Genomic DNA, 26,059 nt, shown 5'->3' with positions numbered 1-26,059 from the left:
TTCTAGTTCAGTTCTAGTTCAGTTCTAGTTCAGTTCTAGTTCAGCTCTAGTTCAGTTCTAGTTCTAGTTCAGTTCTAGTTCAGTTCAGTTCTAGTTCAGTTCTAGTTCAGTTCTAGTTCAGTTCTAGTTCAGTTCTAGTTCAGTTCTAGTTCAGTTCTAGTTCAGTTCTAGTTCAGTTCTAGTTCAGTTCTAGTTCAGTTCTAGTTCAGTTCTAGTTCAGTTCTAGTTCAGTTCTAGTTCAGTTCTAGTTCAGTTCTAGTTCAGTTGTAGTTCAGTTCTAGTTCAGTTCTAGTTCAGTTGTAGTTCTGTTCTAATACAGTTCTAGTTCTCATCTAGCTCAATTCTAGTTCACTTCATGTTCGGTTCTATTTCACTTCAGTTTAGGGTATATTATACAAGATTATCATTCCGATTGAAATCTAGTACAAGTTATATTTTTAAATAGTTTAGAAAATATTTGTTTAATTCCAAATAAATAATCTTAAACTTAAAAGCAGTTTAGAGTGATATATTTATTCCGCTTTATTGAAAATTATCAGGACTCTCAGACTTTCTAAATGGAATGTTTTTGATCGTTTATAGTGCAGAATACATAAAATGTACGCTTATCCATGTTATTATTATGTTGATTAATGAACAAAAACATATTATTAAAATGATTCCTTAAACTATCACTTGTTTTACAACCTGTTCAAAATCGATTTTTTGTTTTTCTACTCGACACTTTCTACCCTTTTCCCATTCCAGCGGATGTGCAGTCTTACGATGATGATGATATTTCGAGGATTTTTTAAATGTTTTCGGACAATCTGCGCACTGATACAAAGCTTCACCTGTATGTGTGGCAACATGTTCTTGTAAATCTTTCGGTCGTTTAAATCCCTTATCACAATGAGGACATTTATATTTTCTTTCTTTTTCGTGAACATATTTTCTATGATGCATTAGACCTCTTTCACTGCCTGATACTTTGCCACATATACTGCAAACGTAAACGGTTGAGCCATCGCTGTGATAAGCTGCCTTATGCTGTTTTAAATTAGTACTTGAAGCTAGTATGGCGCCACATTCCTCACAGGGGAATTTAGGTTTTTCAATGCCCTCATGTTCTTTTAGATGTTTTTTGAGAGCTCCAATACCGTGCAATGTTTTACCACACTGGTCACAAACCCGGTTATCATTGTGAACCAATTTAACGTGAGCTTTGAGTTGAACTTCTAGTACATATGCTTTACCACATTCCTCACATTTGAAATCTTTATTGCCCGTAGCATGGATTAACACATGACGTTCTAAATTTTGCTTTTGCTTGAAAATCTTTTGACAAATCTCACATTCAAATGTCTGTTGTGTTTCTGCGTGTAAAGCTCTTTTATGGAGTTTAAGATTATATTTACTAGAACTTGGTTTACCACAAATATCACATTTATAGGTCTCCGGATTAATATGTAGACGTATGTGTTCGACCAAAGCACAACGACGATAAAATGTACGTTCACAGCATTTGACATAACATCTGGCATTATGTTGCTCCTTAAAATGTATCTTTAATAAATCGAAATTGTCAAATGATTCATTACAATTACCACATTCTAACTGGGATTTCCATTCCGCTATAAATTCATTATGTTTACGAAATTTCTTTAAGCCAGGATGAAGGCGTTTAATATGTTCAGAATCTTTGGATTTTTTCCTTTTTTCACTTAACGTATCATCTTCTTCATTAGGTTGAGACTCTAAATTTGAGCTTTCTTTAGCTTTAACTTTTGAGTTTCGCAATCTATGAGCTTTATCTTTATATTCCTTGTCTAAAGCATCCTTTTCTTTGTTATATTTTAAAGAGGTTTGTTCTTTTAATAACTCACTTAAAGGAATTTTATCATGTTCTTCGTCATCTATATCATCAACCAATTCTGTTTCTTCCTCTTTGGGATTCTCGATACGTTCTATATCATTATTAATTATTACTTCTTTAAATTCCATTAACTCACTATCACCTGTATCGAAATTAGTCACTTGTTCTTTTTCAAGCTTGATGTGCAATGGAGAATTCTGAATATAACTAGTGTCCTCTAGCGTTGACCTCGTTTTTATAACTGTTTCATGAAATTCATGAAAGTCATTTATGTGTTGCCAACAGTCCAGGCAAAGTACCCTACTATTCCTCTCTTTGGAACACATATTACTGTGGTATTCTTCACTGATTAACTGAAAGACACAAATTGTTTTCACAAGTTTGTTAACAAAACAAAAAGACAACACAAGTAAATTGACAAATATTACCATCGGATCAAAATATTTTACTGTAATTTCATAGATTTCATTACATTCTCCACAACCATTTTGTAAAGATTTATAGTCTTTACATGGCGTGCAACACAGACAACAACATAATTTAATTGACATTCTTTTATTTTTTGCAGAAATCGAAATTTATTGTGTTTAAGAAATATTTTTCCACTTTCCTAATTTATATGCAAAAAGTTACAACACAAAGTTGCCATATTCTCTATATGGAGATGCCACACTATATGTGGTGTAAAAATAAAGAAGGAATTTGGTATTATACATACGTGGTTCCTCATGGAGTTGCTCCGAATTTCGAAACTATAGACTAGACTATAGACCAGACTAGACTAGACTACAGACTAAACTATAGACTAGACTATAAACTAAAACTTCTTAACAGACTTTACTATATGTAAAATCCTTTATAGACTAGATCCTAGCCTATATTATACACAGACTAACGACAAAAAAACTGCATCCAAAATAGGGTCGCAGTGCTTAGGGCTCTCTCTAATCTAATCTAACGACTAAAAATTATATTAATTACACATTTTAATTTAAACTCCTTTTATTTCTTTACAAAGAAAAAAATTAACACAAATACATACATATTTATGTACATAAAACCACACCACTACTATTTAGCATCATTTGCCAGTATATATCCACCTTCTTCTACCTTCTTCCCATTCTACCGGATGTACTCTTTTGCGATGATGATGCATATTGGCATTAACTTTAAATGTCTGAGGACAATGTGGACACTGATACAAATCCTCTCCAGTGTGAGTAGCCATATGTTCGCGTAAAACATGAGGAACCTTAAAAGCTTTATCACAAATGGTACATTTAAATTTACGCTCCAACTTATGAGAATAACGTATATGACTTTGCAAACTCATTTGGGTGGGAGCAATTTTACCACATTCATCACAAGCATAAACTTTTGATGTTTCATGAACAGTTTTGTGGCGCTTTAAGCTAGAATGTGATGTCAGTTCTGCATTACACTGATCACAGGGCCATTTTGGTTTCTTAACACCAGCATGTTCGAGCATATGCTGTTTAAGTGCAGCCACTCCATGTAAAGTCTTTCCACATTGATCACACACCCGATCAGCATTATGTACATTACGCTCATGAATTTTTCGTCGTTGTTCGGTGGAAAATCCCTTTTCGCATTGGCTACATTTATATGTCTGATCGGTATCATGTGTTTCCATGTGCTTTTTGAGAGCACCTTTTTTCGTAAAACCTTTTTGACAAATCGAGCATTCGAATGAACGTTTTTGACCTTCGTCTGTATGTTTATCATGCATGTGATAATTTAAATTACGGCTAGTTAGAAAAACATTTCCACATATATTACATTTAAAGGTATTCGGATCTAAGTGATATCGAATATGTTCAACAATTTGTACACGTTGTACTAACTTACGTTGACAACAGGTAACGTAGCATTTTTGCTTCGGATGTTCTGAAATGAAATGTTTGCGTAACAAGGTAAGATCTTTAAAATTTTTTTGACAAAGATCACATTCCAAGAGTGGTCTCCAATTTGCAATAAATTCATCAATTTCTTGTCGCTTTTCTTTAACTGATTTTTGTTTATCATTAGAAGAAACAAAAGCATCCGGATCAGCAAGATAATTAGGATCATCGCTTTCATTACCATCATTGTATGTAATTGATGAATTGGAATTATTGTTCTGATTTTCACTGCTTATTTGTTCACTATCTTTGTATAATCTTCCATGTTAATATCATTATCATTTTCATTACAATTTAATGAAAAATTCTGTGAATGGTTTGGAATTTTTGTGTTTTTTGGTTTAGTATTATTTGTTAACTTCTCCTGACAAATTTTTGCGGCTTTGCGTGATAATTTTGTTCGACCTCTTTTTGGAGTGGCTGCTACTTTTTCTTGTCTTACACGTTTTACATTTATTTTATTTTCATCTTTTATTTCCGTTAGTTTGGTCTTTTTTCTTGTTCGTTTGGGTAACACCTCCAACAAATCCATTTTCAGGTTGTTGTCATCTTCCATGTTCTCTTCAAGTGCGAAAGAATCTTCGTTTTTCACCTCTATTATATCTAACTGTGTTAAACAGATTTCTCTTGTTCCATCTTCGTTAAAACTTATATTGTCATTTGAGGTTTCCATTTCTGCCGCTAAACCGTTTTCCAATTTGATATTAGTTGCGATTTCGTTAATGTCCTGTTCAAATTTCATTTGTGCATTGTGCACGGACTGCTGAAAATTATGGAAATCATCGATATGCTGCCAACATTGTATGCATATACCCGTAGACAGTTGCGGGTATTGCTGGGAGTTAAGGAACTAAAAAATATTTAAGTTTTTTTAAAGCAATCTTCAACTATAAAAACATTTTTCTTACCATAGGATCAAAATATTTTACAGTAATTTCGTAAATTTCATTCCCCTGTCCAATTTTATCATAGAGATTCTTAAATTCACTGTGGGCACAAATACACAAACGACATAATGCTGTTGATGCCATTGTAGTTACGAAAATGGATTGAATTCCTCTAAGTATTCCAATCTAATTAAAGGAAAATTACTACTAGAAGTAGAATGAACTAAGTTTGTTTGTTTTTTTGTTAATCACTCACCCTGGACTGTTAACAGAAATATTATGTTTACGATTACTAGTAGGAAGGAAAAACGAAAAACTTATGCTACTGTCGGTTGTAATGAATCTTTATAGATTATGTACATTAGGAGGTACCTACATATTTCAAAGAACAAATTTAATACTTGTTATTTTAAAGTACCAACAATTATATTTATATCTATCTATCTATCTATCTATCTATCTATCTATCTATCTATCTATCTATCTATCTATCTATCTATCTATCTCTATCTATCTATCTATCTATCTATCTATCTATCTATCTTATCTATCTATCTATCTTATCTATCTATCTATCTATCTATCTATCTATCTATCTATCTATCTATCTATCTATCTATCTATCTATCTATCTATCTATCTATCTATCTATCTATCTATCTATCTATCTATCTATCTATCTATCTATCTATCTATCTATCTATCTATCTATCTATCTATCTATCTATCTATCTATCTATCTATCTATCTATCTATCTATCTATCTATCTATCTATCTATCTATCTATCTATCTATCTATCTATCTATCTATCTATCTATCTATCTATCTATCTATCTATCTATCTATCTATCTATCTATCTATCTATCTATCTATCTATCTATCTATCTATCTATCTATCTATCTATCTATCTATCTATCTATCTATCTATCTATCTATCTATCTATCTATCTATCTATCTATCTATCTATCTATCTATCTATCTATCTATCTATCTATCTATCTATCTATCTATCTATCTAATCTATCTATCTATCTATCTATCTATCTATCTATCTATCTATCTATCTATCTATCTATCTATCTATCTATCTATCTATCTATCTATCTATCTATCTATCTATCTATCTATCTATCTATCTATCTATCTATCTATCTATCTATCTATCTATCTATCTATCTATCTATCTATCTATCTATCTATCTATCTATCTATCTATCTATCTATCTATCTATCTATCTATCTATCTATCTATCGATCTATCTATCTATCTATCGATCTATCTATCTATCTATCTATCTATCTATCTATCTATCTATCTATCTATCTATCTATCTATCTATCTATCTATCTATCTATCTATCTATCTATCTATCTCTCTATCTATCTACCTATCTATCTATCGGATGTAATCTCATCTGCTAAGGGTAAATCACATACATGAAAAAACATGGATTTTAGATTAAAATTACTTTTATTTGCTATTTTTGTTAAATATATTTTTAAGTATAATCAAGTCGCGTTCCTTTATTTTAAATAACAACTTCATTTGATACCAAATTAACGTCTACTTTTGTGATAATCGGTTTATTCATTCTTCCTTCAGCCCATTCTTTGGGATGGGCCTTCTTTCGATGATGATGCATATTGGCATTAACTTTAAATGTCTTTGGACAATGAGGACACTGATATAAATCTTCTCCCGTGTGAGTAGCCATATGTTCGCGCAATACAATGGCAACTTTAAAGCCTTTGTCACAAATGGTACATTTAAATTTACGCTCTGCTTGATGGACATATTTTTTGTGACTACGTAACGCCGTCTCGGTAGGAGCAATTTTACCACATTCACTACACACATACACCGTAGAACCATCATGATGTGCCACCGTTTTGTGACGTTTTAAACTGGAACGAGAATTTAGTTCAGCATTACACTGATCACAGGGCCATTTACGTTTTTTAATGCCAGCATGTTCGAGTATATGTTGCTTTAGAGCATAAACACCATGTATAGTTTTGCCACATTGGTCGCAAACACGATCAACATTGTGGACCATACGTTCATGAATCTTGCGGCGTTGTTCGGTAGAGAAGCCTTTTCCACATTCGCTACACTTAAAATCTTTGCCTGTATCGTGTGTTTCCATATGCGTTTTGAGAGTGCACTTTTTAGCAAAACGTTTTTGGCATATCGTACATTCAAAAGGACGCTCTTGACCTTCGGCTGTATGTTTCTCGTGCATATGCTTGTTCAAATTACGACTATTGGTAGAAACCTTATCGCATAGCTTACATTTAAAAGTGTTAGGATCTATGTGGTAGCGTATGTGCTCGACTATATCAAAACGATGTTTTAATTTACGCTGACAACAGGAAACATAACATTTCTGCTTCGGATGCTCTATGCTAAAATGTTTTCTTAGAAAAGTTAAATTTGTAAAAGCCAGATTACATATGTCACATTCCAATTCTTGTTTCCATTCCGCAATAAATGCATCGATTTCTTTAGTTTTTTGTTTGCCCGGCTTCTGTTTATCATTGGATGAAACAAAGGCATCTGGATCATCTTGATGATGATTATTATCGCTGTCATCATTATCATTATCATCATGTTCAATATCATAATCATCGTCTTCATCCTCATTTGAAGAGATATGAGTATCTTGCTCATTGATTTCGTCATTTTTTAGAGAATTTTCTGTTTCAGTTTCCGTTTTAACTGCAGGAATTTTATCATTTGTATCTTTTGGTTTTGCTTTGCGTTTTAAGGTGGTTTTCGCCTGGGTTTTATTTTCTGTATTGTTTTTATTTCTGGGTTTTCTTGTGCGCTTTACACTGGAGTTATCCTTATCAATATCTTCTTCTTTTTTAGGTTTTCTTCCGCGCTTTTTTCTTGTGCTTAAGGGTAAACTATCTAACAAAGGCTTTTCATCATCTGTTGAAAAGGGATTATCATCCTTAATATCGTCCACATCTAAATCCGGTAGAAATATTTCATTTTTCTCCTCCACATCGACACAAACATTATTAAAGACATTATGATATAAAGCCTGCTCCTCAGTATTTTGGGAATTTATAATTAAGGGTTGTTCAGAGCCATTTAACAAATCTTCTTCCAATTTAATGCTGGTAACAATCTGTTTAAATTCCTGCTCTAGTTTTGTTTGAGCATTGAGTACCGTCTGTTGGAAACTATGAAAATCATTGATATGATGCCAGCATTTCATACAAATAACCATAGAGAGTTGCGGATATTGTTGTGAGTTAAGAAACTGGAAGAAATGTTTGTTCCATAAGAGATTCCTTATAATAACTATGTGAAATTGTACACCTACCATGGGATCGAAATATTTTACAGTAATTTCGTAGACTTCATTTCCCTGACCAAATTCATCGAATAAACTTTTACATTCCGTATAGTCACAGATACACAAACGACACAAAGATGTTGTGGACATTATAAATTGCTGTTATATTTTATTAGGTTTCTATTTTAATAATTACATTTATTTTAATAAATTAGTTTTTCTAAAATGTATATTTTTTTATTTCCTTTTATTATTGTGTTTGTGTTATTCACTTTAGAATGATGACAAACAATTTTGTATTTACGTATAGGAGCGTAAAGGAAAAGAATGAATGAATACAGGGTGCACATTTTTATTTTACATTTTAAGGCATGCCGTACTTTTTAATACATATTAAATCCCAATTAGGAATCTGTAAAATGAAAAAGCAGTCGAAGACCTAGAACTTACCCAAAAAGTTTTTGGTATACATATGTATAAGAATTTTATATTTCAATGTCAAAAATTTAGTTTTTTTTTTTTGAACTCATAATCATGAGAGTGTGAAATAAAATAAATTTTTTAAAAATATTTGAAACATGTTCTATTAAATTTTATTACAAAACTTTAGCACTATAGTGCAAAGATAATAAAATATTTAAATTAAAATTAACATTCAATCTTTAAAGTACAACTTGATTCTTTACATGATTTATATCAACTTTAGGTACTTGTAAACGATTCTTTCTACCCTCTTCCCATTCTATTGGATGTACTTTCTTACGATGATGATGCATATTAGCGCTAACTTTAAATGTTTGTGGACAATGAGGACACTGATACAGATCCTGGCCTGTATGAGTGGCTATATGTTCTTGTAGATTTTTTGGACGTTTAAAGGCTTTATCGCAATAAGTACACTTATGTTTACGCTCCTCTTCATGGACATATTTTTTATGATTTAGTAAAGCACTTTCGCTGGACGCTACTTTACCACAAACGCCACAAACATAAATCGTTGAACCGTCATGATGAAAGGCAGCCTTATGACGCTTTAGGCCATTACGAGAATTCAACTCGACACCACATTCGTCGCAGGGAAATTTGGGTTTTGCAATGCCAGCATGTTCCATTAAATGTTTTTTCAGAGCCTGTATACCATGTATAGTTTTTCCACACTGATCGCATACACGATCCACATTGTGTACAGTTTTGATGTGCGACTTAAGTTGAACTTCCAGCACATAACCCTTGCCACATTCTTGACACACAAAGTCCTTATCGCCCGTTACATGGGTGAGTAAATGACGATCTAATGAGGTTTTTAAATTAAATAATTTATGACAAACCTCACATTCCAGTTGTTCGATTTCTTCGTGCATTAACTTTTTATGTAGTTTAAGATTATTTTTATTAGCACTTACTTTTCCGCATATGTCACATTTGTGTGTTTCCGGATTGAGATGCAGCTGTATGTGATTAACTAATACATAACGTCGATAGAACTTACGCTCACAACACTTTATATAGAATCTAGTTTTATGTTTTTCTCTAAAATGTGTACGCAATTTATCAAAACTTGTGGAGGACTCTTCGCATAAATCACATTCTAATATGGGTTTCCATTCCCTGATGAAAGCATCAGATTCACGTGCCTTTTCTAAATTAAATTTAGAATTACTCTTTTCTTGTTTATCATCATCACCATTGTCCACAACATTATTATCCAATTTAGTTTTTTTCGTTTTTATATCATTATTGTTTCCTTCCTGGTCTGTATTTTCAGTTTCATTATCATTCTGCTCTCGTTTTCCCCTTGTCTTAGCTACATTTTTTGGTTTTCTGCCTCGTTTTCCTTTAGGCTTTTGAATGGTGCTGTCGGAATCTGTTTTTTTACTACTCGCATCATTTTTTGTTTTATTATTAACTACTTTTGTTGTTTTCCAGCTTATTAAAGGTTTCTCGTCATCTTCATCTGTACTTACTGAGTTCTCTTTTAAATCATTTTTAACACTTATATCATCTAAACCAATATCATAATCATCATCTTTATCATCGTCACTTTTATCAAAATATCTATCATCATCACATTCTTTGTCCTCATCCAGCTCAGTTTCATTTTCCGTTTTAATAATCAATGGCAATTGTTTTATATCCGATTTCTCCAGCAGTGTACGTGTCTTTATAACATTCTGCTGAAATTCATGGAACTCTTTAATGGGCACCCAACAGTCCTGGCAAAGAACTTTGTGTTCTTGTGAACATTTAGGGAATTCTTCGTCGGTAATTAACTGAAGTATCAAATACATACAGATTTATAGTAAGGACTTTTAAATAAACATTTTATTTACCTACCATGGGATCAAAATATTTCACAGTAATTTCATATACTTCTGTACTGTCTCCCACTTCATTTTGTAATGTTTTATATTCGCTACTTGGAGAGCAACACAAGCTGCAGCATAATTTTATAGACATATTTGGAAAATTTTAGTTTTTATTAAAAATATAAATAAGGAGAATTTTGTGTTCAATTTTCTAAAAAACAAAAATATTGTTTGTAAACAATTCATTTGCCTTTAGCTGTCACTTTTACTTAACAACCAGAGTGGCCAGATTTTGATTATGCAAAAAGTGAGAATTTGACAATATGCATATTATTAAATTGTTTCTTGATTTATAATATACCTATGTATGTATGCATTATCTATCTATATCTATCTATCTATCTATCTATCTATCTATCTATCTATCTATCTATCTATCTATCTATCTATCTATCTATCTATCTATCTATCTATCTATCTATCTATCTATCTATCTATCTATCTATCTATCTATCTATCTATCTATCTATCTATCTATCTATCCTATCTATCTATCTATCTATCTATCTATCTATCTATCTATCTATCTATCTATCTATCTATCTATCTATCTATCTATCTATCTATCTATCTATCTATCTATCTATCTATCTATCTATCTATCTATCTATCTATCTATCTATCTATCCATAAAACAGAATATAAAACATCCAATTGATTACTCTCAATTTTTATTTCTTTAAAACTAAAAGAGATTTAAAAAATAATTCTAATTAAGACTAGGCTTAATATAAATACAAATAATAACCTTTTGCAAAAGGTTCTTATGACAAAAATGATAATTAAAAACTAAAATAAATTATATTACAACTTGATTAGTTACTTGTGTTATATCGACTTTACGCAGTTGTAAACGATTTTTTCTGCCCTCTTCAAACTCTACAGGATGAGCTTTCTTACGATGATGATGCATATTGGAGCTAACCTTAAATGTTTGTGGACAATGAGGGCATTGATACAGATCCTCGCCGGTATGTGTGGCAATATGTTCACGAAGAAATTTGGGACGTTTAAATGCCTTATCGCAATATGTACACTTGTGCTTACGTTCTTCTTGATGGACATGTTTTTTATGTGTCAATAGGCCATATTCACTGGCTGCCACTTTACCACAAATACTGCAAACATAAATGGTAGAACCATCATTATGGTACGCTGCTTTATGACGTCTTAAATTACCGCGAGATCTTAGCTGGGCACCACATTCATCACAAGGATATTTAGGTCTTTCAATGCCAGCATGTTCCATTAAATGCTTCTTGAGTGCTCCAATGCCATGCAAAGTTTTACCACATTGATCACATACACGATTATCACTATGTACCGTCTTGATGTGTGATTTAAGTTGAACTTCTAGGACATAACCCTTACCACATTCCTTACAAATGAAATCTTTACTGCCCGTAGCATGTGTTAATAAATGACGTTCCAAATTGGGTTTTTGATTAAACGACCTATGACAAATTTCGCATTCAAATTGTTCAGTTTCTTCATGTACAACTTTCTTGTGAAGTTTCAGATTGTATTTACTAGAGCTAGGTTTACCACATATGTCACATTTATGGGTTTCCGGATTAATATGTAGACGTATGTGATCGACTAGCACACAACGTCGATAAAATTTACGTTCACAACATTTAATATAACATCTTGCATTATGTTTATCTTTAAAATGTCCTTTTAACAAATCGAAAACAGGAAATGTTTCATTACAGATATCACACTCCAGTAAAGGTTTCCATTCCGCTATGAATTCATCAGATTCTCGACCTTTCTCTAAGCCGGAATTAATGCGAGAATTCTTTTTAGGTTTTTCTGCATCATTCAGTTTCCTCTTTTTTCTAGGTGGTTTTTCCAAATTGTCAACATTTTCGCCCACCGCTTGTTCTTTATTAAAATCTTTAGGTTTGCGACCCCTGCGTGCTTTAGGTTTCTCATCCTCTGCCACATTTTGTTTTTTATCTTCTGTTTGATTGTTGTCTTCGTCAGTTGTATTCACAGATTTTTTAGGTTTTCTTAATTCAATTAAAGGTTTTTGATCATCTTCATCCTCATCATCGTCATCATAATCTTCTTCATTATCAAATACTCCAACATCATTATCGCCTAGGGCGTCTTCATCATCTTCTGAATCATTTTTTATTAACATATCTTCAAAATGTCTCAATTCTTCATCACCTTGAGCCACATCTTTATTTTTATCATTTGTTACAGAGCAAACCTGTTCCTCCTCTAATTTTATTTGCAATGGCAACTGCTTAATTTCAGTCTCTTCTAGCAATGTCCGTGTTTTTATTACGGTCTGTTGAAATTCATGAAAATCTTTTATATGCAACCAACAGTCCTGGCAAAGTATTTTATTATCACTCGAACACTTTGTATTATTATACTCTGTGAGTAGCTGAAATCCCACAAAAAGTTATTAAATACTTTTTTTAGGAAAATTTAGTCCTTTCTTACCATGGGATCAAAATATTTGACTGTCATTTCATAGATTTCATTGCATTCCCCCAGCTCGTTCTGTAAAGATTTATATTCATTGCTAGGTGAGCAGCACAAGCAGCAACATAATTTTATAGACATTTTTTAATTTACAAATTGCAATTTTTGTATTTTTTCATTAACAATTCATTTGTAGGAAAATTTCTGAAACATTTTTGTTTGTAAACAAAAATAATAAATAATGTTACCACATGTTGTGTTTAGTGGTACAATGTATTAATAATCCATTTTGGGAAGAAATATCAAAGGAGGAATTTTATTAGTAGAAGTCAAAAATATTCTAATTAGGATTTTGAAACATTTTTTAAACAGAAAAATTAATAAAATAAAACTTTATTATGTATATTGAGAAATTATACTAAAATTGTCGATAAAATGAAAAATTACCGAACTTTTTTTATAAAAAGAAAATTTATCGAAAATTTTCTAGAAAAATACAGAATATATCGAATTTTGTATATTAAAAGAAAATTTATTGAAAATTTCCTATAAAAAAATATTTAAAATTGTCTAGTAAAAGTAATTTATCGAAAATTTGTATTGAAATAAATTGCATTTTGAACCTCTTTTAAGCGCCTTGCCGACACATCAAATTGTTTGACTCAAACGGTAAGTTTTTTGATTGTGTTAGTAAAAAACTCACACCACATATATACATGTGAGTTTTTTCACTAACACAATCAAAAAACTTACCGTTTGAGTCAACAAATTTGATGTGTGGCAATGTCGCTTAAAGCGCCTTGGCGACACATCAAATTGTTTGATTCAAACGGTAAGTTTTTTGATTATGTTAGTAAAAAACTCACACCGCATATATACATGTGAGTTTTTTCACTAACACAATCAAAAAACTTACCGTTTGAGTCAAACAAATTTGATGTGTGGCCGTGTCGCTTAAATGTGTTGTTAGTGATGTGTGGCCATGTCGATTTAAGTATTAAAAACTAAAACAACTCTGGTTCTATTTACAATGTACATATATCATTCATCTGGCAATATCATAAAATAATTTTGTTTACAAATAAAAAGTACTTTATATTAAACATTTTATAATTATTTTTAACAAAATTTAGAGTTTATTTAACATGTCTATAAAAAAATGTTGTAGTTTGTGTTGTAATACTTGTGAAGAATATAAATTATTGCAAAATGAATCGGGCGAAAGTAATGAAATCTATGATATTACAGTAAAATATTTTGATCCCATGGTAAATAAAAGAATACAATATGTTCCAGTAAAATGTAAGGCTCATAAACTTTTATTTTAAACAGCTACTCACAGAAGAAATCGCTTCCGACTCGCAACATAATCAGGTGCTCTGTCAGAGCTGTTGGTTTCACATCGAAGAGTTTCATGAATTTCAACAAACTGTATTGAAAACGCGTATGCTATGGGAAGACACGGTAGTAATGGGAAAACAATTACCCTTAGAAGTAAAACAAGAAGATGAACAGCCATATGTTAGTACAAACTATAAAGATGAAGAACGTTTCTACAGCAATGAAGACGAAGACGATGATGATGATGATGAAGACTACGAAGACCAGTGTGATGAAATGGAAAATGTTAATTTCAATACAGAATCCTTAACAAGCAGTGAGGATACTAAACCAGCTGAAGATAAATCTAAAGTAACTCAAGATGCAGCAACTGAGGAAGGGGAAAATAACAATAAGGAGGACTTAGGAAAACCTGCCAAACCGAGACGTGGCAGAAAACCTAAAAACCTAACAGAAATAGATGGAAAAAAGGAAAAAAGAAAAAAATCTCCATCAAAGGATAACGCTACGAAAGAGAAAGGCAGCTCGGCCTTTAATATGGTAAAAGCTAAAAAGTCGGATGATTTTATAGCCGAATGGAAACCAGAACTAATGTGTGATTTATGCAGTGAAACCGCTACAAATTACGATAAACTACGCAGTCATTTTAGGGAGAAACACAAAACAAGATTCTATATTAAATGCTGTGAACGGAAATTCTTTCGTCGTTGCGTTCTCGTCAATCACATACAATTGCATCTTAATCCGGAAACTCACAAGTGTGATATATGCGGCAAGTCCAGCACAACAAAACATAATCTTAAATTGCATAAAAAAGTCATGCATCAAGACACAAAACAATTAAAATGTGATATATGCGAAAAGCTCTTCAAACAAAAAGTTACCTTAGATAGACACTTGCTTACGCATGCCACCGGCAGCAAGGATTTTGTCTGCACCGAATGTGGTAAGGGTTACGTTGCAGAACAATTACTTAAGCTACACATTAAACATGTACATAATGTTGATCGTGTTTGCGATCAGTGTGGCAAAACTATTCATGGTTTTCAGGCTCTCAAAAAACATCTTATGGAACATGCTGGTATTGAACGTCCCACATTTACTTGTGATGTTTGTGGCCTTGAATTAAAGTCAATGAATGGTTTAAAACGTCACAAGGCTGCCTATCATAATGATGGTTCGACGATATATGTTTGTGGTGTTTGCGGTAAAGTGGCCTCTAGTGAAAATGCTTTGTATAATCATAAAAAACTAGTACACATTGAGGAACGTAAACACAAGTGTACATATTGTGATAAGGCATTTAAACGTCCGAAATCCTTGCGCGAACATATAGCAACTCATACGGGACAAGATCTCTATCAGTGTCCCCACTGTCCGCAAACATTCAAAGTGAGTGCCAATATGCATCATCATCGCAAGAAAGTTCATCCGGTTGAATGGGAAGAGGGACGTAAAAATCGTCTACAAATACCTAAAATTAATATTAGTCAAGTTAAGAAACAAGTTGTATTATAATTTTTAAAAATCCAGACATAGAAATTAAGATAATTACACTTTAATTTACCGATGAGGGAAAACTTAATTACTTAACTTTAAATTTATAGAAAAACTTATTTACTAATATGTATACGTTTTTCTATGCTTACGGAGATTCGACATTATTATATTCTGTAGCGGAAAGTATAAGTTATTCTTTGTCATTTTTAATTTAAAATGTACTTTATGTAAAAGCAAATAAAATAGTGTAAAATACTTTTTCACTTATTTAAATTAAAATTAATTTAAGTCTGGGTAAAGTATTAGTCAAAGAGAAAATTTATCGAAAATCTGCAATTGATAGAGAATAAATCTAAAACATTTACAAAAAATAACATTTTATTTCTTTTATTTATCGCAAAATTCCTATAACAAAAAAACTTATCGAAAATATTATATAAAAGACAATTTATAGAAAATTCTCTTTAAAAAAAGAAAATTTTCTACAAACGGAAAATTTATCGAGATTTTTCAATATTCTTTGTATAGAAAATACAATCTGTAAAAAAACTAAAATTTGTTGTAAATTGAGAAAATTAATCCCACTTTAACAATACATCCATGATGGTACCTTGCAAGGTATATTAATTTTATAAGGTAGTGTCATCGGCGAATTCAGAATACCAAGCGAATTGGTTATATTTTTTTTATATGTAGTTTGACATTGTGCCTGCACTTGAAGGCGAATTTGCTGTAAGGGAAAAATTTCAAAAACAGCTGACAAATAAATCAAAGCGAATTTATATTAAACAAAAAATGTTTATAAATTTGAATCTGTTTATAATTTATTCTGATGTTTTATCTTTTAAAGATTAAAAACACAAAAATATGCCCTAATCACACAATTTCACTTTAATCACAAAATTCACATATACAAAATGAAACCAGTTTGACATTAACAAAATGAAAACAAAGTTTGACATTAATTATACACCACGGCGAAAAATGAACATAATAGCAAAAAACGATCAGCTGTTCTGATAACACTACCTTATAATTAATATATCTTGGTACCTTGAATACATTATTCAAAATTTACTTATTACAATCTAACAGCAACTCTGAATTGTAAAACTTTTATAAATCTGGCAAACTGAAACCTAAATATTTATTTACATATTATGTTTCATGTTTACAATTAATATCCGAACAAATTGTTGAATTTCTTGTATTAAATTCTTTCTAAATAAACAATGTCCATTCAACAATATTGCAGTTTGTGTTGCAAGACATACAGTGAATATAAATTGTTGCAAAATGAAGTGGGAGATAGAAATGAAATCTATGAAATTACAATCAAATATTTTGATCCCATGGTAAGTGCTCAATGGAATAACAATAAATTACAATATTTATTATTAAAAAATATTTCAATAGTTGTTTACAGAAGAAACAAATCCTCAATATGAACAAGAAATTAAAGTACTCTGTCAGGATTGTTGGTTACACATTAATGATTTTCATGAATTTCAACAAATGGTTATTACCACCAGAAGTGCTCTGGAGAAAAGTTATACGATAAAGCAATTAGAATTGGATATAAAAGCAGAAATTGTTCAAGATGATACAATTCTCTGGGCTGATAAAGAAACCATTGATAACAGTGAGAAGGAGGAATATTTTGAAAATGTGATAAATGATGATAATTCTTATAATTTGACAGCAGATACTAGCATAAGAAATGAAGAAGATAATAATGATGATGACGGTCTTCTTATGCCATTAATAACTCTAACAAAAGGAACTAATGAACAAAATAAAAATAGTGAAAATGAACTGAATAATTTAAATAATGAGAAAAATCATTTGGAGAAAGAAAAACCTCTAAAAACACTTAGAGATAGAAAGCCAAAAAATTATTCGGAAAAGGCTTTAAAATATAACATCACAAATAAATCGATCCCAAGTGAAAGCAGCAAAAATCTAGAATTAGCAGATAATTCAAAAAAAGTCCCAATCAGTAAAATAGAAAAAAGCATAGAAATGGATAAATTTATAGCAAAATGGAAGCGAACATTAGAATGTGATTTATGTCTTAAAACTTGTAAAACATTTATGGTATTAGAAAAGCATTTTAAAGCGAAGCATAAAACTAGAGGTTATATTAGATGTTGTAAGCGTAGATTGTACAGTCGTTATGAATTGGTCAATCACATACGTTGGCATCAAAATCCCGAGATGCATAAATGTGATATCTGCGGTAAAACCACAACGAATCAATATACTCTTAAGACACACAAGAAAATTATGCACGAAAACTCAGAGAAGTTTGTGTGCAATGTCTGCCACAAAATTTGCAAACGAAAATCCAATTTAGAACGACATATGCTGAGACATGTTAAGGGTAGTAAAGATTTTGTATGTCAAGAATGTGGCAAAGCCTATGTACATGAGATTCAGCTTAAATATCACATCAAGTCTTTACACAACGCACAAGATCATATGTGCGGCAAATGTGGCAAAACTATACACGGCGCCGTAGCTCTAAGGAAACATTTAAAGGAACATGATGATATTAACAAACCTAAATTTCCTTGTGATCAATGTAGCAAGGTGCTTAATTCACGTTATAATCTAAAATGTCATATTGAATCATTCCATAATGATGGTACGGCAATTTATGTTTGTGGTATATGTGGCAAAGTTGCTTCTAATGAGAAGGCTCTATTATACCACAAGAAAAATGTCCACGAAGAACGAAAACATAAGTGTACCTATTGTGAAAAGGCATTTAATAAGCCGCATTTGTTACGTGAACACATTGCCACTCATACCGGCCAGCATCTTTATCAGTGTCCTCATTGTCCGAAAACATTTCAAAAGAGTCGCAATATGACTTATCATCGCAAGAAAGTTCATCCGGTGGAATGGGAAGAGGTTATAAAGAATCGTTTAGAAGTGCCTAAAATTAATATGAATCAAGTTAAATATCAAGTTGTTTTATAATTTTAGTCCATGAATAAAATTGTGGTGAAAAGTATTGAAAAATTATTTTTATTAACGTAAACTTAAAACCAATTTTAATAAAAATATGTATATTTAGCAATTATTTTAAAATATAGAATTTATCTAAAACATTTCTTAAATACATCATTTTCTATAATTTTCTTCTTATAATCTGATAATGTATTGTTATTTCTCATCAACTTTTTTATAATTTTTTTAATTTTGAATAGATTTTCTATTCATAAAAGAAAAGCTTTCTATAAAAAAGAAAATGTATACAAAATTTTCAATAGAAAAGAAAATTTATCGAAAATTATCCAAATAAAATGCATAGCGAATATTCTGTAAAATAGAAAATGTATCGAAAATTTTCTATAAAAAAAGAAAATGTTCTTAAAATTCTACATTTATTGAAAATTTTTTATAAACTGAGAAATTTTAAACAACATAGTCTACCATAAAAATACATCCAATTATTACTTACTACATTTTACAGCAACTCTGTGAAATTTTCGTAAATCTGGCAAACTGATAACTAAATATTTACATATCGTGTATAATGTTTACAAATAAAATCCAAACAAATTATTGAATTTCTTGTATTAAATTCTTTTTAAATAAACAATGTCCATACAACAATATTGCAGTTTGTGTTGCAAGGCATGCAGTGAATATAAGTTGTTGCAAAATGAAGTGGGGGATAGAAATGAAATCTATGAAATTACAATCAAATATTTTGATCCCATGGTAAGTGGTAAATGGAATAACAATAAATCAAAACTTATTAAATAATTTAAATATTCAATAGCTCTTGACAGGAGAAACAAATCCTCAATATGGAGAAGAAATTAAAGTTCTCTGCCAGTATTGTTGGTTACACATTAATGATTTTCATGAATTTAAACAAACTGTTATTACCACCAGAATTACTTTGGAGAAAAGTTATACGATAACGCAATCGGAATTGGATATAAAACCAGAAATTGTTCAAGATGAACCAATTCTCTGGACTGATAAAGAAATCATTGATAACAGTGAGAAGGAGGAAAGTTTTGAGAATGTTTTCATAAATTATGAAGATAATTCTTATAATTTGACAGCAGATACCAGCACAATAAATGAAGATGATAATAATGATGACGGTCTTCTTATGCCATTAATAACAAAAGTAACTAATGAACAAAATAATAATAGTGAAAATGAACTGAATAATTTAAATAATGAGAAAAATGATTCGGAGGAAGAAAAATTTGCAGACAATGCAAAAAAAGGCCCAATCAGTAAAATTGAAAAAAGCATTGAAATGGATAAATTTATAGAAAAATGGAAACGAAATTTAGAATGTGACTTATGTCGTAAGACCTGTAAAACCTTTAAGACATTAGAAAAACACTTTAAAGAGAAACACAAAACTAAAGCTTATATTAGATGTTGTAAGCGTAAATTGTATAGTCGTTATGAATTGGTCAATCACATACGTTTGCATCAAAATCCCGAGATGCATAAATGTGATATCTGTGGTAAAACCACTACGAATCAATATACTCTTAAGGCACACAAGAAAATTATGCACGAAAAATCGGAGCAGTTTATCTGCAATATCTGCAACAAAATTTGCAATCAAAAATGCAATTTAGAACGACATATGCTGAGACATGTTACGGGTAGTAAAGATTTTGTATGTCAAGAATGTGGCAAAGCATATGTACATGAAGTCCAGCTAAAAGCTCACATCAAGACAATACACAACGTAGATGGTAAGATTAAAAGACCTAAATTTCCTTGTGACCAATGTGGCAAGGTGCTTAATTCGCGTTATAACTTAAAAAGTCATAATGAATCATTCCATAATGATGATACAATTTATGTGTGTAGTATATGTGGCAAAGTTGCTACTAATGAGAAGGCTCTATTAAAACACAAGAAAAATGTCCACGAAGAGTGTCGAAAACATAAGTGTACTTATTGCGATAAGGCATTTAAGAAGCCGAAGTTATTACGTGAACATATAGCAACTCATACCGGCCAGGATCTTTATCAATGTCCTCATTGTACGGAAACATTTAAAAATACTCATAATATGACTTATCATCGCAAGAAAGTTCATCCGGTGGAATGGGAAGAGGTTATAAAGAATCGTTTAGAAGTGCCTAAAATTAATAGTAATCAAGTTAAATATAAAGTTGTTTTATAATTAGTTCATCAATAAAATTGTGTCGAAAAAGTATTCAAAAATTATTTTCATGAACGTAAACTTAAAAGCATTTTAATAAAAATAAATATATGTATATGTACATACAATTGTATTAATATTTCTTAAATTTAATTTTGGGCATATTTTCAATTGAGAATTGTTCCAAAAATGTTCAATTTTTTCAAAAATACCATTTATCGAAAACGAAAATCTACAATTTATCAAACATTTTCTATAAAAAAGAAAATTTATCCAAAAATTTCTAAAAAAATAGAAAAGAAAATTTATTGAAAATTTCCTATAAAAATGAAAATTTATCGAAATTTTCTATATAAAAAGGACTTTTATCTAAAATTTTCCCTAAAAGAGAAAATTTAAAGAAATTTTAAATATAAAATGAAAATTTATCGAATTTTTTTTTTTTATAAAAATTAAAATTTTCTGTAAAAAAGATAATTTCTTTAAAATTTTTCTATAAAAAAGAAAATTTATCGAAATTTTTCATACAAAGAGAAAATTTATTGAAAATTTTCTATATAATTCAAAGACATTTTAAACATAAAATGAAAATGTGTCGAAAATTTTCTATAAAAAAGAAAATGTATCGAAATTTTTCCATAAAAAAGAAAATTTATCGAAACTTTTCCATAAAAAAGAAAATTTATCGAAATTTTTCCATAAAAAAGAAAATTTATCGAAAATTTTTTAAAAATAAGAATTTTCTTAAAATTCTAATTTTAAACCACATAGTCCACTGTAACAATACATCCAACTAAATTCAACTATTCATTACTACACTTTACAGCAACTCAGTAAAACTTTCGTAAATCCGGTAAACTGACTAAATATTTGTTTACAAATAACATCAAAACAAATTAATGCATTTTTTGTATTAAATTCTTATAAATAAACAATTGTTAAAAAAAAATGTCCATTAAACGATGTTGCAGTTTGTGTTGCACGGCATGCAGTGAATATAAATTATTGCAAAATGAAGTGGGAGATAGTAATGAAATCTATGAAATTACAGTCAAATATTTTGATCCCATGGTAAGTGGTAAATGGAAGACAAATAAATTACATTATTTATTATTAAAAAATCTTTCAATAGCTGCTTACAGATGAAACAAACCCTCAATATGAACAAGAAATTAAAGTACTCTGTCAGGATTGTTGGTTACACATTAATGATTTTCATGAATTTCAACAAAATGTTATTACCACCAGAAATTCTCTAGAAACAAGTCATACGATAAAGCAATTGGAATTGGACATAAAAACAGAAAATATTCAAGATGATACAACTCACTGGGCTGGAAAAGAAAATATTGATAACAGTGAAGACGAGGAGGAGGAAGAAAGAAGTTTTGAAGATGTTTTCATAAATGAAGAAGATGATTATGATAATTTGGCAGCAGATAATACTGGCTCAATAAATGAAGATAATAATTATGAGATTGATGATGATGAGCAGCCCTTAACAACACTAACAAAAATAGCCGATGAACAAAATAAAACTAGTGAAAATGGACTGAATAATTCAAATAATGAGGAAAATCATTTGGAAGAAGAAAAACCTAAAACGCGTAGAGGTAGAAAAACCAAAAATTATACGGAAAACGCCTTAAAAGATGATCTCACAAATGAAAAACTTCCTAGCAAAAGAAGAAAAAAACTAAATTTATCACAGGACGGCAAAAAAGATACAATCAGTAATATAGAAAAAGGTATAGAATCGGATAAATTTATAGCAGAATGGAAACCAGAATTAGAATGCGATCTATGTGGTAAAACTAGTAAATCCTTTCAAGAATTACGACAGCATTTTAAAGAGCAGCATAAAACGAGAGGCTACATTAGATGTTGTGAGCGTAAATTTCACCGTCGTTATGTATTAGTGGATCATATTCGTTTGCATCTAAATCCTGAAATGCATAAATGTGATATTTGTGGTAAACCCAGTTCGAGTCAATACAATCTTAAGTTACACAAGAAAATTATGCACGAAAGTACAGAGCAATTCGAGTGTGAGGTGTGTCATAAAATGTTTAACCAAAAACCTACTTTGGAACGCCATATGTTGACGCATGTTACTGGCAGTAAAGATTTTGTTTGTCAAGAATGTGGCAAAGCCTATGTACTTGAAGTCCAGCTAAAATCTCACATCAAGACAGTACATAACGTAGATCGCGTCTGTGATCAATGTGGCAAAACTATACACGGTGTAGCTGCTCTAAAGAAACATCTTATGGAACATGCCGGTATTAAAAGACCAAAATTTCCTTGTGATCAATGTGGCACCGAACTGAATTCACGTAATTCCTTAAGACGTCATATTGAAGCATTCCATCATGATGGTACGACTATTTATGTGTGTGGTATTTGTGGTAAAGTTGCTACCAGTGAAACTGCTCTATTAACACACAAGAAAAATGTCCACGAAGAAGAACGAAAACATAAGTGCACCTACTGTGATAAGGCATTTAAGAGGCCTAAGGTATTGCGCGAACATATAGCGACACATACGGGTCAGGATCTGTATCAGTGTCCTCATTGTCCGCAAACATTTAAAGTTAGTGCCAATATGCATCATCATCGCAAGAAGGTACATCCGGTGGAATGGGAAGAGGGTAGAAAGAATCGTTTACAAGTACCAAAAGTTAATATTAATCAAGTTAAAAATCAAGTTGTCTTATAATTAGTTCGTGAATAAAATAGTACCGAAAAAGTATTTTAAAAAAGTAATGATAATTTTTTTAATAATTTAAACTTAAACATCTACTAATCTAAAAATTATCGAAATTTTCTAATAAAAAGAAAATTGTCCTATAAAAAAAGAAAATTTTTTAAAAAAAGAAAATTTATTGAAAATTTTTCAAATAAAACAACATTTATCGAAAATTTTTTATAATAATGAAAATTTATCGAAAATTCTCTAAGAAAAAAGAAATTTTATCAAAAAAATTCTAAGAAAACAGAAAATTTATTGTAAATTTTCTAATTAAAAAGAAAATTTATTGAAATTTTTCTAACAAAAAAATATATCGAAAATTATCTAGGGAATAAAAATTTATCGAAAATTTTTAATAAAAAAGAAAATTTATCGAAAATTTTCTATTTAAAATGAAAATTTATCGAAAATTTTGTAAGAAAATTTATTAAAATTTTCTGATAAAAAAGAAAATTTATTGAAAATCTTTGATCTATCTAAAATTTTCTATAAAATAAAATTTTATCAAAAATTTTCTATATAAATAAAGAATTTTATGGATTTTTTGTAGAATTGAGAATTAGGCCTTTTTAAGCGATTCTAGCGATTTTGGCAATTGGTGATTTTATGTATAATAAAGTCACCACCTCTGCCTGATTTAAGAGATGTCATCACTGACATCATAAAAAATTAATTGTTTACAAAAGTAATAAACAAAAAAAATTAAGAAAAATTGCAATTATACAAAACAATTACAATTCTCTAAAAAAAAATAAGTGTAATAAATAAAATTAAGAAATGTCTGCAGAAAAATCCTGCAGCTTATGTTGTAGTCCCTGCGATAAATATCAAAGTTTGCAAAATGAAACCGGTGGAAGTAATGAAATTTACGAAATTACAATTAAATACTTTGATCCGGTTGTAAGTTTTTATTTATAACTTAAAAGAAAAAGGAAATATTTTAATAAAAATAACTTATGTTTTTATAAAGTTAATTGCAGAAAATAAAGTCGGAAGCAATGACATCGATGAAATAAAGATACTTTGCCAGGAATGTTGGCTACACATCAAAGATTTCCATGAATTCCAGACCACTGTTGTACACACAAGAAATCTACTACAAGAGAAATGTAATATCATTCAATTAACGGTGGAAATTAAAGAGGAAGATGAGCTGGATAATGAGCCTTTATGTAGGGTTAAAGAAGATGTTATCTTTAAAAGTGATGACGCTGCTAATATCAAAAACGAAAAAGTTGAAAGTGATAATGACGACTTTGAAGATAATGCCATGTCCATAAATTATGATGATGATCATCATGTTGAAATTGCAGAATTTTTAATAAAATCCGATAGTTCTGAAGATAACGAAAGCAATGACTTGAAATCATCTGGCAAAAAGACAAAACAAACTAAATCCCGCAGAGGCCGAAAACCCAAACCAGTTACAGAAAAATCTGATAATCAAAATGATAAAAAAGGTAAGGAAGCCGATATGCTTATAGCTGAATGGAAACCAGAGTTGGAATGTGACTTGTGTGGTGTTTTTGAAACTGACTTTTTAAAATTACGCACACACTTCAAAACTACACACAATACTAGATGTTATATTAAATGCTGTGGGAAAAGGTTTTTTCGTCGTTATTTGCTGGTTGATCACATACGTTTCCATTTAGATCCCGATACACATAAATGTGATATTTGCGGCAAAACTAGTTCTAGTCTAACTAATCTTAAGCTACACAAGAAAACCATACACGAAAATACCGAACAATATGAATGTGAGGTGTGTCACAAATTGTTTACGCTGAAACCCTCCTTAAAACGTCATATGCTACAACATGAAACGGGTAGTAAAGATTTCGCTTGCCAAGAATGCGACAAGGCTTTTGTCTCGGAATTTCAATTGAAAGAACATACACGTGCCGTACATAATAATGACTGGATATGTGATCAGTGTGGCAAGACAATACATGGCAAAGCGGCACTTAAGCAACATTTATTGGAACATACTGGTTATAAGAAACCCAAATTTCCCTGTGATCAATGTGGTGCTGAACTTCATTCACGCAGCTCTCTAAAACGTCACTTTTTAGCATTACACGATAGTTCAAACGAATATGTTTGTAGCATATGTGGTAAAGTATCGGCCAGCAAGAGTACTCTCTTAGCTCATAAGAAAAATGTTCACGAAAAGGAACGTAAACACAAGTGTACATATTGTGATAAGGCATTTAAAGAACCTAAAGTATTGCGTGAACATATAGCTTCGCACACCGGTGTAGAATTGTATCAGTGTCCACATTGCCCTCAAAGATTTAAAGTTAGTTCGAATATGCATCATCATCGTAAGAGAGTACATCCTGTGGAATGGGCAGAGGGAAGAAAGAATCGTTTTATGAAACAAGTGGATAGCAGTGGAGTTAAGAATCAAGTTTTAATTTAATTTATCTATCTGTAAGTTGTAGTTAATTTAATTAAAATAAAATATCATTATTTTGAGTCATCCTACTCTTCATTTTGATTAAAAATATTGTTTTT

At 30.6% G+C, this 26,059-nt stretch overlaps 6 protein-coding genes across 6 annotated transcripts; 2 read left to right on the top strand and 4 right to left on the bottom strand.

Annotated features, from left to right (window-relative positions):
• Nucleotides 1-496: 496 nt before the first annotated feature.
• Nucleotides 497-3,744, bottom strand: LOC119602738 (zinc finger protein 91-like). The gene is made up of 2 exons (XM_037954420.1): nucleotides 2,940-3,744; nucleotides 497-2,208 (listed from the first exon to the last, which is right to left on the bottom strand). Exons 1-2 carry the CDS (start codon nucleotides 3,606-3,608, stop codon nucleotides 664-666), a joined length of 2,214 nt encoding a protein of 737 aa, XP_037810348.1. The 5' UTR covers nucleotides 3,609-3,744; the 3' UTR covers nucleotides 497-663.
• Nucleotides 3,745-3,976: 232 nt separating this feature from the next.
• LOC119602715 lies at nucleotides 3,977-4,919 on the bottom strand. Its single transcript, XM_037954377.1, has 2 exons — nucleotides 4,689-4,919; nucleotides 3,977-4,630 (listed from the first exon to the last, which is right to left on the bottom strand). The coding sequence occupies exons 1-2, from the start codon at nucleotides 4,809-4,811 to the stop codon at nucleotides 4,013-4,015; spliced, it is 741 nt and encodes a 246-aa protein (XP_037810305.1). The 5' UTR covers nucleotides 4,812-4,919; the 3' UTR covers nucleotides 3,977-4,012.
• Nucleotides 4,920-6,124: 1,205 nt separating this feature from the next.
• On the bottom strand, nucleotides 6,125-10,537 carry LOC119602736 (zinc finger protein 91-like). Its single transcript, XM_037954419.1, has 4 exons — nucleotides 10,315-10,537; nucleotides 8,646-10,250; nucleotides 8,008-8,139; nucleotides 6,125-7,944 (listed from the first exon to the last, which is right to left on the bottom strand). Exons 1-4 carry the CDS (start codon nucleotides 10,435-10,437, stop codon nucleotides 6,202-6,204), a joined length of 3,603 nt encoding a protein of 1,200 aa, XP_037810347.1. The 5' UTR covers nucleotides 10,438-10,537; the 3' UTR covers nucleotides 6,125-6,201.
• A 469-nt stretch (nucleotides 10,538-11,006) lies between these two features.
• Nucleotides 11,007-13,032, bottom strand: LOC119602714 (zinc finger protein 708-like). The gene is made up of 2 exons (XM_037954376.1): nucleotides 12,807-13,032; nucleotides 11,007-12,747 (listed from the first exon to the last, which is right to left on the bottom strand). The coding sequence occupies exons 1-2, from the start codon at nucleotides 12,927-12,929 to the stop codon at nucleotides 11,146-11,148; spliced, it is 1,725 nt and encodes a 574-aa protein (XP_037810304.1). The 5' UTR covers nucleotides 12,930-13,032; the 3' UTR covers nucleotides 11,007-11,145.
• Nucleotides 13,033-13,841: 809 nt separating this feature from the next.
• LOC119602719 lies at nucleotides 13,842-26,042 on the top strand. Its single transcript, XM_037954380.1, has 8 exons — nucleotides 13,842-14,056; nucleotides 14,121-15,643; nucleotides 16,885-16,984; nucleotides 17,046-18,605; nucleotides 19,423-20,784; nucleotides 21,736-21,858; nucleotides 21,920-23,494; nucleotides 24,510-26,042. Exons 1-8 carry the CDS (start codon nucleotides 13,934-13,936, stop codon nucleotides 25,962-25,964), a joined length of 7,821 nt encoding a protein of 2,606 aa, XP_037810308.1. The 5' UTR covers nucleotides 13,842-13,933; the 3' UTR covers nucleotides 25,965-26,042.
• Nucleotides 19,143-20,904, top strand: LOC119602716 (zinc finger protein 429-like). Its single transcript, XM_037954378.1, has 2 exons — nucleotides 19,143-19,361; nucleotides 19,423-20,904. Exons 1-2 carry the CDS (start codon nucleotides 19,239-19,241, stop codon nucleotides 20,806-20,808), a joined length of 1,509 nt encoding a protein of 502 aa, XP_037810306.1. The 5' UTR covers nucleotides 19,143-19,238; the 3' UTR covers nucleotides 20,809-20,904.
• Nucleotides 26,043-26,059: the final 17 nt, after the last annotated feature.

The sequence above is a fragment of the Lucilia sericata genome, unplaced genomic scaffold (genome assembly GCF_015586225.1).
Source record: "Lucilia sericata isolate MDLA Ls3-8-SP2 unplaced genomic scaffold, ASM1558622v1 Contig000250F_arrow, whole genome shotgun sequence".
NCBI lineage: Eukaryota > Metazoa > Arthropoda > Insecta > Diptera > Calliphoridae > Lucilia > Lucilia sericata.
The sequence above is the reverse complement of the archived record's forward strand: the minus strand, read 5'-3'. Positions and strand labels throughout refer to the sequence as shown.